The sequence below is a fragment of the Lolium rigidum genome, chromosome 3 (genome assembly GCF_022539505.1).
Source record: "Lolium rigidum isolate FL_2022 chromosome 3, APGP_CSIRO_Lrig_0.1, whole genome shotgun sequence".
Classification (NCBI taxonomy): Eukaryota; Viridiplantae; Streptophyta; class Magnoliopsida; order Poales; family Poaceae; genus Lolium; species Lolium rigidum.
Window position 1 is genome coordinate 28,919,172 of NC_061510.1, and position 15,011 is coordinate 28,934,182.

The window sequence follows — 15,011 nt, forward strand, 5'->3', positions numbered from 1 at the left end:
CAATTACCTTTCTGTCACACCTATCAATAATTCAATATAGGTGCCGATATTCCTCATACTCATGAATGTTTGTCTACATTTGTATTATATATTTGGAAAGGACTACGAAATACTGATTTTTCGTACTCCACTTTATATAGATATTGCCTTAATGTTTTTTTCGTGGACCATTCAACAAGCCTGTTCCCCCATCCGAATAGAGCGTACAGGACGACAGTCAGGGCTTGCTCATATATGCCCATGCATATGATAACACACGACAAAATCTTTCGAGCCATTCTTGTCAGGAACAGCTAAACTTGCAGAAGAAACAAGAAGCTATAACAGTGTGCAACTAAATACAACAACACACATGGTATCTTTTCCTGTCGCCCAACGCGCAAATTCAGTACTCATCCCTCCATACATGACCACACACACAGATGTACAATCCGGTCACACAACGGCTTAACTGAGAATACTGCTAAAATATTCAGATAAACAGTCTACATTAATTCACGCAGATATTTCTAAAACAAATTCATGCAAATAGAATGTGCAAAGACAGATTGCTCTGCATGATTAATGAACTGACGGGCTCGATCTCTAGCCGGCACTCCTAGCTAGCTTAGATACATCTACCTCCATAGGCGGCACTCCTAGCTAGCTTAGATACATCTACCTCCATAGCCGGCACTCCTGTACAATGCCTGCTTGATCTCGTCGGTCCTTATTACTTGCCTCTTCCCTTCCTCCTACACACCAAACCACGCATTATCAATCGAATTTCATTAGCGCAGAGGACATAGACCCAACCAAGAAATAAACCGAAATTTTAGCCATTACAAAATGTCTTGAGGAGTATTTCGATCAGATGCAGTAAATCCAAAGGTTAATCGCTTACTTGTGAGCAGGAAGCCTGCATGCTGAAGTCACTGAAGCAGCTCATGACGCACTGCTCGATCTCTAGCCCCAGCACCTCCAGCGCGCACACCGTCGAGAGCAGCGCCCCGGGGTTCGCCGCGCAGCAGATCTCGATCCTCATGCCGCCGCCGGGTCGCTTCTCGACATCAAACTGAAAGCACATACCCGCAATGGATAAGAATCAGTAGGTAGCCATTTGTCTGATGAATTTGTGCCTGCACTCGCGCCGCAAGAACGAACGCACCTTAATGGGATTCCTCATTGGCATCATTTCCTCGTTGATACCACTGGAGAAATTTTTCGCTGTGTTCAGCAGGTTCAGTTCCCCCGGCGTGGTGCCGATCTCCCCCTTGAGGGTTTTGATTTGCTCCTTGAGGTCCTTCACGTAGTCTATGGTGTCCCCAAGGATCGAAGTCCTGTCCATCTGCAGCTCGACGATTAATTCAACACATGTTAATTAACTTTTTTTTGGAAAGGGGCAACAGATGTGAAATAACTTAGGTTCATGCTGCATAATTCACATGCAGATGCGTTATATAGGAATCAATTAGGTCACAGGAGCAAGTAGAACAATGTAATGTGTTACCTTGCTAATCTTGGGCACGATGGAGCGGAGCATGGACAGACGGTCGTTGAGCCGCTTCCGCCGCCGCCTCTCGGCCATGAGGTTCTTCGAGGGAGCGCCGCCGTTGAGCTTGCTCCTAGGGTGGACACCGGGAGCGCCTCTGATGATGCCGTTCATCTCCCCAATGTCCCCTCCTTGGAAGATGAACGTCATGGGGGACGACGAGGACCCACCAGCATGAAACAGCTGCATGTCGTCATCCGGCAAGGCGTCGTTGAAGGGATGAGCGAGCGCCTGGCCGGCCGCGTCGACAACCCCAGGGACGAAGCTCCTGTATGGGTCGCACACTTCGCTCAAGTAGTCGAAGCTGAACTCATCTTGCGGGCGCGGAGGCGCCATGGGCTCTAGAAACGGCCCGATGTCCATGTCTCTCCTCGGCTCGGAGGCGCCCTGGTCGCCGCCGTAGAAGATGAGGTCGCTCATCATCGTGCTACTGCCTGGGTACGTCGCCTGCCACGGCTCCGGCGCCTGCTTCGGCCGCCGCAGCGACATGAGCTCGTCCAAGAACGACTCCTCGTCAAACTTATCCATGCCCAAAGTTCTAGTGGAGTACAGTATTTTCAGTATATGCTTGCTCTCCCAGATCGCTTACACAAACCCCTCACGCTTATCTAGCAAGCAACCGCTGTCAGTAGCTAGCCAGCAGCACGTACTACCACTCTACCAGAGGTCCACACGGCCAACTTGCGGTGGCGCCTGTGGCAGAGTAGGGTTCGACGGACAGTGTAGAGGGGGATCACGGAAGAAGCAACCTGGGAAATTGAATTTGGGGTGACAAACCTTAGCGACAATTATTCCCTTTGGTGTGCCCACACGGTGGACCTGGATCGGTCGATCAGGCAGAAAACGGCAAATCAAGCCTGAAAACGGAATGGAATCTCGCCGTTCTTTAAGCAAATCCCGTTGGCAGCATGCAGGCCTGCCGTTCAATTACCGGCTTACCGCCCATGCATGTATGTCGTTTTCGCCCGAAATCTGCAAATCTCGCGGCCATGGAGCTAGTATTAAGAAATCTGCAAATCTTGTCGATCGAGGTCTAACGTACGGACAGTCGGACACCTACACATGTCCACGGGGAGCTAGCGAGCTACAATCCGGCGCCGAAACTAACGGCCCGCCGGCGGTTCCTCTGCTGTTTGCCGAACTCGGCGAGCTACGATGGACGCGGCATTTGTTTGCTTTTGTGGCGATGTGGACGCGTCGCGTGGGCGGCCGGCCGGCGAGCCGTCGGAGCAGCTGCATGCCGACGTGGTGATGCGCTGGCGACGCGCGCGGCACGTCGCACGATCATATACGGACTGGATCATGCCGACGGCTAATCATGCGGGTTGCGTGTGTTGGTGCTCGTGACTAGATAAATGGAAGGATGCGGGTACGTGACCGAATATGCTGGCTTGCAGGCTAGCTAGCTAGATAAATTTTGTGTCTCGTTATCCGGGGCGATTTGAGGGGGGATTAACCTTGATTCGGATGAGCTATCAGATCTCGCATCTATCAGATCTGACAGGGATAATTTAGAACAAAAACAAATGCGCATGCAACAAAATGCTTGTTTGTCCTTGCAGATTAGGAACTAGATTTGCAAGAGGACGTCAATTGCTTATCGATCAGGGTTTTGATGGGGTTTCCTGCTCTTTTAAAATTGAAAGGGATAAGGGTATCTCTAGCGGCGCGACCTAAATGATGTTGGCATGTCCGAAATTATCTGCGTGGATAGACGAATAGGCTACGCACACTCCAACAGCGAGACCCTTCCATTCGCCAAATTTGGGCGCGCGTCCTCCTAGGCCCTCTAGCCAGTGGTCAATGCGTGCTCATGCTTTCTTCCCTTGGCCACCCCGGACCCTCCCAAAATGGTCAGAGCGGACTGAATGGTTCACGCTTTCCTCTCCGACCTAAATATACAAAATCGAACCAAATGGATCATCATTTTGTTCGCGCTGCTGGAGATACCTAAGTTAACCCATGCATGTAACGATATCATGAGTTCTGTCGACACCAAAGTTGTAAAAGGGAAGGACACCAAAGCAACAGCCTTCTGTTTGATTTGGCAGTGCCGACTCTGCGTGCTCAGTACTCATTAGTACGTACTACCAGAGAAGAGCTAACTGTCAGCTTGATAGAAACGTACGCATGGAATCTCGTTACCGTACACGCAAATTAATTGTAATCAGTACTGCGTAGCATCAATTGTGGATCGACCAGACCTGTACGTATATCTCGATCACAGTACGTACAGCTGCAGCATATTATCCAACGAAGATGCTCTACGTAGGCGCTATGTTCCAAGCTCCTATTTCGTACGGACGCCAAGCCACGGCCTGCCGCTGCGGCTAGCTGATAGATCTCCGGCTGCGCGCGGGGGCAGCGGCAGCTTGATCCGGCCCAGGGACATCACGGCGCGAGCGCATTTCCAGCTCGCGGTCGGTTCACGGGCGCCGGCAGCGCACGACAGTGGGTGCAGGGCCGTTAGCCTACGCGATCGGGCGGCCTGTCGGACCGTCCGTAGCATCTCCGGCTCCGGCGGTGGATCGCATACGCTTACGTCCGCGGCGCGCGGTGCGCTACATCGACGGCTCCTGCCGCGGTTTTGCGCCGGAAACAGCGGCGGTATCCATGCGCGCGGCAGCGCCGGTGCCTCTACGACGGACCAGAGCGTTGACGGAGGTTGTTCCAAGGGTTTGCCATGCGCAGGTGATCACGCACACGGGTTTCGCTAGTTCTCAGCTAAGTTCGTGCTCAGTTAAGTTCTACATCGTTATATTTGTAGTGATTCGTGCTAGTTATCGTTAGAGTGAAGTTGGTTCTCGGTCGACTCAGAAATAGCTACACCCTTTCAGGATAGCACATTTCTGAAAACGCATCTCTTGACAACATGGATCTGCCAAACTTTATATAATAATATGCATCGCCAAAGGATGACAAGGTTTCTGGAGATTGTGCCGGCGTGCCTTCTCCCTTTCGTTCGACTATATCCACGATGTTGTAACAACTACTTGCGCTCCTCCTGACCACTATGGCATATCCACCTCCTTGGTTGTGAGTTCTAGGCAAATCCATGTGCGCTAGGTAATTGACACACTTGCGACTGATTCATATCCAGACCTACTGAATATGTCTATTTCTCCTATGCGATTTCAATATACTAATGTATGTGGGATGTGGTTATCTTTGATTAAACTCGACAAAGAATCATGTAATAATTGTGTGGACAACATATTTATCATGTGACCTTGTTGTTGCTCTCAAATCGAGCTCATTTATGGGTACTCATTTTAAGATATCAAACCCAAACCATGTTTAAACTCACTATTATGGGCATGCACTCGGTTGGGTTGGCCGGCACTCTGATAGGTTTGATTACTACCGAACATGATAAAACATTCAGGGAGGCCACCATAGTCTTTGTCGGTGTTGTCCTAAGTGTTCCATGATACAAGTTATTGGTACATATTTGCATATGGAAGAAGCCAGAACTATTGGATGGGTGACATTTTGTCCAGCGCTGATGATAATAATTTTGAATTATATGCTATAGAGCAATTCAATGATTATATGTTGGTTCACAACAGTTTTGCAATCAAACATGCTGGGGAGAAGAGTATGGAACTCAAGCTAGCTCCTTAAGTATATTTTACTCGACAAGTTTTTCATGGGGTGCAGTGTCACTAAACTTCCGCTTTAATAAAGAAACTTTGCCACTTCTGCAAAACACCATATATGTGAGCTATCAATGTTGAAGACAAGGTGATGACAAACACAACATAAAAAAGAAGGGGCAACCACAAGGGGTAACCACCAAATTTGTGTAAAAGCTAAACAACCTCGTAAGCCTCACAAGAATGTAGTGGAAAGAAATGTAGCACCATTAACTCTCATACATTTAGATCTTTGTGGGATGTATGTTCTGTTCGAAAAAAAGGTGAAAATAAAATGTTTCATGATTATTGTTAATGATCCTACTATATAATGGTATATTTTTTAATTATAGATGGGGCTCTAGGCTATTTTAAAAACTGTAAGGCAAAATTTGAAAATTAACTTGAAATAATGACCAAAGGAGCTGTTCAAATCATGATGGAGAATTCTTTTATCGCGAGTTGGATTGATTCTGTTTGGATTGTTGTACAAGGCCTTGTTTGTTTGGGCTTCTAGACCTGCTTTCCTAATTTAGACAAAGCTGAGATATACATGAAACAGATTTTGGTTGTATGTCATAGCTTTGATGAGTTCAATTCTAAAATTCACTTTAGCCAAAGGCTCTTGGTGCCAAATTTGTGCTCAAGCTAAACAACCTCATAAGCCTCACAAGAATGCAGTGGAAAGAAACGTAGCAGCAATAACTCTCATGCATTTAGATCACCGTGGGATGTATGATCTGTTGGAAAAGGAGGTAAAAATAAAATGTTTCATTATTATTGTTAATGATCATATTATAAAATGTTATATATATCTTTTAAATTATAGATGTGGCTCTAGACTATTTTTTAAAAAGTAAGGAATAATAAGAAAATTAACTTGAAATAATGACCAGTGGAACTATTCAAATCATGATGGGGAGTTCTTATATAGTGACTTGGATTGATTCTGTTTGGATTGTTGTACAAAGCCGTATTTGTTTGGGCTTCTAGACCTGCTTTTCTTATTTAGATAAAGTTGAGATATACTTCATGAAACCGAGGGAGTAACTCAAACACTAATTAGATGATACGTCAATATTCGAAGGTATACATACGTGTTTTGATGATATTTTACACATGGTATATTACTTCCTCCATCTTATAAAATATGTCTTTATTTTATCTAAATTTAAATGCATTCAGATATTATTTAGCATCTTTCATGTGACTTAATAGTTCGAATGGCACACCAACTAGAATCGACTTGTCTAGCTGGGTTATGCATGTTAACTCCCTGAGATCTACTAGTTTAGATGTGCTCGGTAGTGTAAACAATACGATGCAACTGTACCGTGATCTATTGAATCTGAGAGGGAACCGAGAGAGAGAGAGATATGAGGGGAAAAATGGTACCTTCTCCTTTCGAGTAGGAGCCCTCAGACGTCGACATGGTGGCAGCGGCGGATGGGCGAGGGAGAGGTGGTGGTGGCGGTGCTTCCCGTCACTACTGCGAACCCTAGATCGGTAGGGATGTCGGTGGGGTTTACGGCGCGATGAACCTCGTATCGTGTGCTGCCGGGCCCCACCTCTTTATATAGCGCAATGCGACAGGGGCCCGTCAACCATAGTGGGTTGAGCACCCCCGATCAGGATGCATGTCAAGGGGCCCATTGGGCCCACTCGGGAGAGATCAATCTAACATTCTCCCCCTTGATCTCAACTTTACTTTTAACTTTATACTTTCATTTTATTCGTTTCATTTTGGATCAGTCCATAGGGCATGTTTCATCGTCACAACTCTATTGCCGATAGAATCAGACAGCCACAATACACTTCTCTGTTTTGAAACAAATTATTTTACTTTTGGGCCTCTTATGATCCAGGATAGGTAAGACTTTCCCTTAAACCCATGCCGACTACTGTTCCTTGAACACGCTGGGTGGTAAGCCTTTCGTTAGCGGATCCGTAAGCATATATTTTGTCCTTATATGCTCGAGACTTATAGTTTGATCATGGACCTTGTGTTTCACAACATAATACTTAACCTCAATCATTTTCGTATCATTACTCGACTTGTTGTTGTGAGCATAAAATACTGCAGGCTCATTGTCGCAGTACATTTTTAGTGGTTTGTCAATACAATCTACCACTTTCAAGTCGGGTATAAATTTATTTAACCATAATGCCTGCCATGTGGCTTTATAGCATGCTATAAATTCTGCATACATTGTGGATGATGCAATTATTATCTGTTTGGAGCTTCTCCACGAAATAGCTCCCCCTACAAGGGTGAATACATATCCAGATGTGGATTTTCTATCATCTTTATCCCCCGCAAAATCTGTATCTGAATACCCTCTTATTTCTAGGGAATCAGATCTTCTGTATGTTAGCATGTAGTTCTTTGTGCCTTTCACATAACGCAATGCCTTCTTTACCATTTTCTAGTGTTTAAAACCTGGATTTTCTTGATATCTACCCAGTACTCCGGTTATAAAATCTAAGTCAGGGTGAGTGCACACTTGTGCATACTGTAGGCTTCCAATGGCCAAAGCATATGGAACCGCTTTTATTTAATCGAGCTCGTATTGAGTTTGGGGATTTTGATGTTTCCCAAAACTGTCGCCCTTGACTATAGGGGCAGGTGTGGCACTGCACTTATGCATATTATACTTAGTTAGAATCTTTTCTAAATAAGCCTTTTGCGACCTAATACTCCATTTTTCCTATCTCGACGAATTTCTATGCCCAAAACATATGATGCTTCACCAAGATCTTTCATATAAAAATTTGAGGGCAAGAACTTCTTTGTCTCTTGTAGTAGACTAACATCGCTGCTGGCAAGCAGAAGATCATCCACATATAAGATTAGGAAAATATATTTCCCACTTTTAAACTTTGCATAAACGCAGTGGTCCTCAATATTTTCTTTAAATCCAAATCTCTTAATTGTTTCATTAAAATTTAGATACCACTGTCTGGAGGCTTGCTTTAATCCATAAATGGATTTCTTTAGGCGGCATCCATTTCTTCCTTGCCTTCCATGATAAAACCCTTAGGTTGTTTCATGTAGACATATTTCTTCTAAATCCCCATTTAGAAATGTCGTCTTTACATCCATTTGATGAAATCTAAATCAAAATATGCAACTAGTGCCATTATGATTCTGAAGGAATCCTTGCATGAGACTGGAGAAAATGTCTTATTGTAATCTATCCCTTCTCTTTGTGTAAATCCTTTTTCCACTAGTCGTGCTTTATACTTTTCGACATTCCCATTGGAGTCATATTTTATTTTGTAGACCCATTTGCAGCCCACTGTTTTGGCTCCTTTAGGAATATTCTCTAAGTTTCAAACATTGTTGGCACTCATCGATCCCATTTCGTCTTCCATGGCCTCCACCCACTTTGATGAATCTGGGCTTCTCATGGCTTCATCATATGAAGTGGGATCACCTTCCATATGAACTGTTTCTGTGTTGTAAACTTTGTAATCAGTCGAAATGGCTGATTTTCTAGCTCTTGTAGACCTTCTAGGGGCCTCAGTCTCTGGAGCATTCTGTTCCTCAACTTGTGGCTCAGCTTCTGGAGATGGCTGTTGTTGCTCCCTTTTATACTCAACAAATGGTTCATTCGGCTCCTGACGGGCAGGTTCCGAATTTTCACTCATCGTTGTCTTGGGTGGAGTCACAGCAGGCGCTTGCACCACAATTGCAGGGATTATCGTTGCAGGTGCACATGGTAACGCAAAAAATGGCTCCCGGGTCATCGGATTAGGTGCATGCACCCTCTTCTCCTCAAGATCAATTTTCCGAGCTACCATGCTCCCCCTCATCATTTCGTCCTCTAAGAAGACAGCATGTCTCGTTTCCACAAACTTTGTGTATTTCTCATAAATGATAACCTTTTGACTTTTCAGGATAGCCAATAAAATGGCAGCTGACTGTTTTGGTATCTAACTTTGCGATATTTGGACTAAACACTTTGGCCTCAGCAGGGCTCCCCCACACTTTTAGGTGGTTTAGAGAAGGCACTCTCCCTGTCCATAGCTCATACGGTGTTTTAGGCACCAATTTACTTGGTACTCTGTTTAGAATGTGAATAGCGGGTTTTAACGCCTCACTCCACAATCTCAATGGTAGGGTGGAATAGCTCATCATAATGCGCACCATATCCATAAGGGTACGGTTGGGCCTTTAAGCTACCTCATTCTGCTGAGGTTCGCCCGGCATCGAGTATTGGGTGACTATTCCAGTCTCCTGTAGGAACCTTGCAAAAGGTTCAGGGACTTGGCCATATGGAGTATGTCGACCGTAGTACTCCCCTCCACGATCAGACATGACTATCTTTATTCTTTTATCATGCTGATTTTCAACTTCAGCTTTGAATATTTTGAATTTATCCAACGCTACTATTCTTTCTTTTATTGGATAAATATAACCATATCGGGAGTAATCATCCGTGAATGTTATGAACGAATCATAGCCATCCACACTTTTCACAGGAAATGGTCCACATATATCGGTGTGAATTATTTCTAGTGTTGTTGTGCTTCGATTTGCACCCTTTTTAATTTGCTTTACAAATTTTTCTTTAATGCAATCGATGCACTGTTCTGTCTGAGAATTCTAATGGAGGAAGAATATCATTTTTAACGAGTCTTTCTATTCTCCCCCTCAAAATATGGCCTAAGCGATAGTGCCATAATTTCGATGATTCATCACTTCTTTTTCTTTTCTTTTGTTCTTTTTCCGATGCGGGTATTTGTTCATTCACTTTACACACAGACAATACTTTTTCACGCAAGGGCAGTAAATAAAGCTCGTCATGGAGTAAAGCAACCCCCAACATAAGTATTATTACACCATATGACACATTTTCCATGTCCAAAATAACACCGATAACTGTCTTTATCCAAGCGCGATACACTAATCAATTTTTTATGTAAAGAACGAACAAATAAGACATATTTAAGCAGAATAGTCAAGCCATCAACTAGCTCCAAGAGGACGTCACCAACAGCTTCAACTTCTGCTTGAATTCCATTCGCGACTTCAACGCATCCTTCGCTTCTTTTCGTAGTCCGCGTCGAATGGAATCCCTGTAAAGAATTTGCAACATGAACAGTTGCACCTGAGTCAATCCACCAAGTAGATTTCGAAAACTGTGTATACAGGGATTCATTTACAAAAAAAAAACTAAATTGTTACCTCTCTTTACCATTAATTCTTTCAACCAATCAGGGCAGTCTTTCTTGTAGTGCCCAGTATTTTGACAGTGAAGACACTGATCTTTGTTCACTGGCATTTGCCTGTGCTGGAACTTCTGATGATCCTGCATTGGAGCTTTTGCATATGGCTAGCCATTGTTGCTTTGTGTGAAGGGCCTTTTCTTATTGTCCTTCACATAATTTAGAGAACCTCCATTTTGTGCCTTGAGTCTATCTTCCTCTTGCACACACATGACAATGGTCTTTTCAATGTCCCATTTCTCAGGGTTCATGTTGTAATTGACAACAAAGTTGTCAAACTGTGATGGCAATGAAGCCATGACCAAGTGAACCTGTCGTTGCCTATTCGACGGTACCTCGGAGGAGGGATCCTCACGAGGGGGAGAAGAAGTAGGGGCTATAGGGCGGAGTGCACACGGGACGGTGGTACGCGATTTACCAGCTTCGGAACACCTGCACGATGGCAAGGCCTACTGCTGCTTGTCTGGAATTATCTGGGCGATTTCGCGTTGTTACAATGAGTTGTGGTTGTGCCTCTAGGGCTCCCGGGGTCCGGCTTATACAGGCGCACGGATCTAGGGTTTACATGGAGAGTCCTAGCCGGAATACAAGTTGCCTAACTACGGTACAATATCTTGTTGTGTACGTCAAGGATCCGCCTTCCATCAGGACCGTGCTGGATCCGGATACTTCATGGGCCTTCACGGATCCGGCCTCCTTCGTAGGTCGGTTGAGATCCGGCTTCCTGTTCCTGGACCGGACTTCATCCTTCAGGATCTACGGCAAACTGGGCCGCCCGATGGGCCACATGCCACATCACCATCTGTGGGCCACCCGGGCTTGCCGGATCTAGGCCATGCCGTTGATATAGCCATAAAGTATACCCACAACAGTAGCCCCCGAAGTTCTCCGAGATTCATCATTCCTCCGGCTTCATTCAGCTCAGATCCGAAGAGAATCTTGAAGAGCTTCAAAACCTTACTTGTTTCCGGTATCAACTATTCGGAAATCTTCTTTTCTTCTGAATCGGCAATGCAACGGAGATTCCACTTTTCCCGCGCGCAACTTCCTCTTTTCCCGCGCCAAATTTTCGAAGATGCGAATCTTTAGCCGGAAATTTCGGGAGCGCACAGTTAAGTTACCTCCACGTCATTTTACCGCTTTTGACCTAAGACACGTGTCAATCATCCGATGGTGTGACCGTTCCGTTCCCACCGTTAGATCCGAATCACGAATCTCCGCGCGAGGTCTATATATACCCCCACGCGTGGTAACTCTCCCATTCTTTCACCGCATCTTTCACCTCTTCTTCTTCCTCGCGTAGCGCCGCCCGCCGGATCTGAACTCCGGCGAACCTCCGCACTGAGAGCTTCGACCACCGCTGCTCCAAGGTCCCTCTCGACCCGAGACCCGCATGTTTGATCGGGAAATCACCTCCGCCGCCGATTCGTGGTCATCGGAAGCTCAGCGCTGCAAGTCCGGCGACCTCATCCTCGCCGGCGTTTTGACGAACCACCGCGCCATTACCTGTAAGTGCACCGGTCTTGTAGAAGAAGAAGTAGATTAGTGTAGATTCCGGATACTCAACTTAGTTTGCATGGGTGCAGCTGGAAGCATGTCGCATGGTTCACCGCATTGTACTGGTAGTTCTCCGAGTAGCCCGGAACCCAGCACGGTAGAACCAATCTGCCCGGATCCCATTGCATATCTATGTAAGGGTACATTGCCCCTATGTGTAGTTTTGGTAATTAATGACAACCCCTATGGACTAATGTTTTCATTGAGTTTATGTGTAGGAATATTCCATAGGTTCTACTTGTACTCCATGTGTTGGATTCAAGTATGGATTCCATGAAGATAAAGAAGAAATGAAGATGGAGTTCTCATGTGGAACTCAATATTAGCCATGCTCTATCTTAAGTGAGTATGTGAAGATACAAGGTTGAGTTGGCAAGTTCAAGATGAGCATCTCAAGTGAATCACATGCTTGAAGCTTGCCATCCATTTGGTGATAATGGACTTGTGAAGATGTGCATCAATGGAGCTTTCCCATCATAGTGTATGGGGGAGCATTTGTGAGTCTTCACGAAGCAACATTGGTCAAGTGAGGCATTCCGGCTTGAGTGAAGCTTGAAGAGTTATCATCAAGATCAAGCGGGATGCGCAAGGCAAAGGTATGGCCTTGCTAGGTTTTCCTTTTACCGGTCTCAAGGTGGATGTTGGGAGACCGGATTATAGGATAGATAGCCGCACTATTAAGAGGGGCTTTCGGTTGAGTAACTTGATCACATCATCTTAGAGAGCTCAATCCTTTGCATACTTTGCATATCCTTATTGCTTCTTGGTGTTTCTCTATGTGAGGTTCTTGAGCTTGTTGCTAGCTTTACAACAAGCCCAAGTTCATCGAAAACGGAGTTCGTATGCATCTTCTATGGCATTTTCGAGGTTGGGTAATTTTACCGGTTATTCATGATATAAGGTTCTACCTTTTATATTCATGATAAAATTCCCTTCTATAGATTCTTGAGTTTGCACCTTTTATAGGATAGCATTTGTCGTTATCTTCCAAACGAAATTAGTTTCATGTCAATCGGAGTTCGGGAGCTCTAGTTATTACAGGAAAAGGAAAAAGAAGAAAAAAAAGAGGAAAAAGAAAAGAGGGGCAGCCGGTTGGCGACCGGTCCGCCGGGCTGCACGCCGGCCCACCCGGTCCGCTCCGGTCGCCAACCGGACCGGGCGCGAACCGGGCCAGGCGCCGGCCCACATCTCCCTAGCCCGGTTCCCACCCCGGTCTGACCGGATTCCCAACTGGGCCGCCTCACCGCCGCGCGGCCCACGCGGCCGCCTCCCCCGCGTGGCCTGCCCTTCGCGCCGCCCGAGCGCTGCTGGGCCGCCGCCGCCCGCGCGGCCTGTCTTCCTGGCCGCTCGCGCGCCTGCGGGCCGCCGCCGCCCACGCGGCCTGCTCACCCGCGCGCCCCTTGAGTTTTCTGCCGCACAGCGCGGCTTGTGCCCCGCCCGGTTGGTGGGCCGGTCCGACCGGGCTGCTGACCGGCCTGGCCGGCTGCTGCTCCGGTCGGCCGGCCTGGCAGCTGGCTGGGCCGCTTTTCTTGCCCGTTTTTATGCGATTTTAAGTGTGTTTTTCCCCAACGGGTATATTTGCTCCCTAACTATAAATAGCCTTCTTCCACCTTGAGCTAGTGTAGCTCTTCCCATTCTCTCACCTCCATTGTTCCACTTTGAAGAACTTGCTCTCCCCTTTGATTCCTCCAACCATTCTTGTTCATTCTTGAGGATTTGAGAGAGGAGATCTAGATCTACACTTCCACCAAGCCGTTTCTTCTCTAAGTGAGGGAATCTCTTGGGATCTAGATTTTGGAGTCTTTGGTTGACTTTCCCCCTTGTTCTTCCTCTCCAATCTCATCCTAGCATTCGTTGCTTTGGTGGGATTTGAGTGTGAAGGACTTGAACACCTCCGGTGTTCTTGCTTTGCATCATTGCATAGTGTTGTGCTCTCCACCACGATTTGTTCGAGTGAGAGACCGTGAGCTTGTTAATCTTGGAGGGTGGCCTCCTAGTTGACTTGGTTGGTGTCCCGGTGATCTCTTCGTGGAAGATTGTGAAGGGGCCCGGGCTTCTCCTTCGTGGAGCTTGTGAAGTGGTTGTGGAGCTTGCCATCTCCGGAGCGGAGGAAAAGCTAACCATAAGGAAAGGGCCATTATCCTTCGTGGGTGTGGTTCGGAGAATAGGGTGAGCCTTCGTGGCGCGGGGAATCCTTCGTGGGACCTCCACTCCTCCAAACGTGACGTACCTTGTTGCAAAGCAAGGGAACACGGGAATACATCCTCGTCTCCGCGTGCCTCGGTTATTTCTATACCCGAGCTCTCTTTCCTTGTGATAGCCATCGTGCTTGAAGTACATATATCTTGCTATCACTTGTGCTACATATATCTTGTGTCTATCTTGCTTAGCTCTAGTTGCTATTGTTACACTTAGTTGAGCTTAGCATATTTAGGGTTTGTGCTTGTAAACTAAACGATAGTTTAATTCCACATTCTTACAAGACAAATCCGCAAGAGTTTGTAATTGCCTATTCACCCCCCTCTAGGCGACATCTCGATCTTTCAATTGGTATCAGAGCAAGGTCTCTCCTTGTTTAAGGCTTCACCGCCTTGAGAGTAAAGATGTCGGCTAGTATAGTGCACAATGACACAATTATCTTTGTTGGCACAAATTATCATTTGTGGCGAAATTGCTTGCTTTGCAATCTTCGGAACTTGTGTCCAAACATTGAGCAATTTCTAGATGTAGGTTTTTCTCCTCCGATGGATCCTCAAAATCTATCTTTAGAGGATGAGAAAAACTTACATCTTGAAGCTCTAGTATCTAATGAGCTTTTATTCTCCTTGAGACCCGATTTTCGTAGGTTCTTGATATATATAAAGCGAAAGTCGTCTCATGAGATGTGGATCAAGCTTAAAGAAATGTTTGGTGGATCCACTTCTCAATTGGTCGGTGGTGACTCCGAGGAGCTCTCTTCCCCTTCACATCATGAAGAGCTCCAAGTTGCTTCCACCTCCGGTCGTGATGAGTTATCATCTTCTTCCACTTCACCAATGTGTAGCAAGACACGAGGT

General features: G+C 46.1%; 1 protein-coding gene across 1 annotated transcript; it reads right to left on the reverse strand.

The window, feature by feature from the left end:
• Positions 1 to 401: 401 nt before the first annotated feature.
• Positions 402 to 2,059, reverse strand: LOC124694566 (transcription factor BHLH3-like). The gene is made up of 4 exons (XM_047227537.1): positions 1,490 to 2,059; positions 1,148 to 1,327; positions 884 to 1,054; positions 402 to 734 (listed from the first exon to the last, which is right to left on the reverse strand). Exons 1-4 carry the CDS (start codon positions 2,057 to 2,059, stop codon positions 648 to 650), a joined length of 1,008 nt encoding a protein of 335 aa, XP_047083493.1. The 3' UTR covers positions 402 to 647.
• Between the last annotated feature and the right edge of the window lie 12,952 nt (positions 2,060 to 15,011).

What these genes read in the sequence shown, in the direction of transcription:
- LOC124694566 (XM_047227537.1), bottom strand. Translation starts at nt 2,059, where the DNA reads ATGGATAAGTTTGACGAGGAGTCGTTCTTGGACGAGCTCATGTCGCTG. An exon ending in TCGTGCCCAAGATTAGCAAG is followed by an intron (nt 1,328 to 1,489) that starts GTAACACATTAC and finishes GTCGAGCTGCAG; the next exon opens with ATGGACAGGACTTCGATCCT. An exon ending in CAATGAGGAATCCCATTAAG is followed by an intron (nt 1,055 to 1,147) that starts GTGCGTTCGTTC and finishes ATGTGCTTTCAG; the next exon opens with TTTGATGTCGAGAAGCGACC.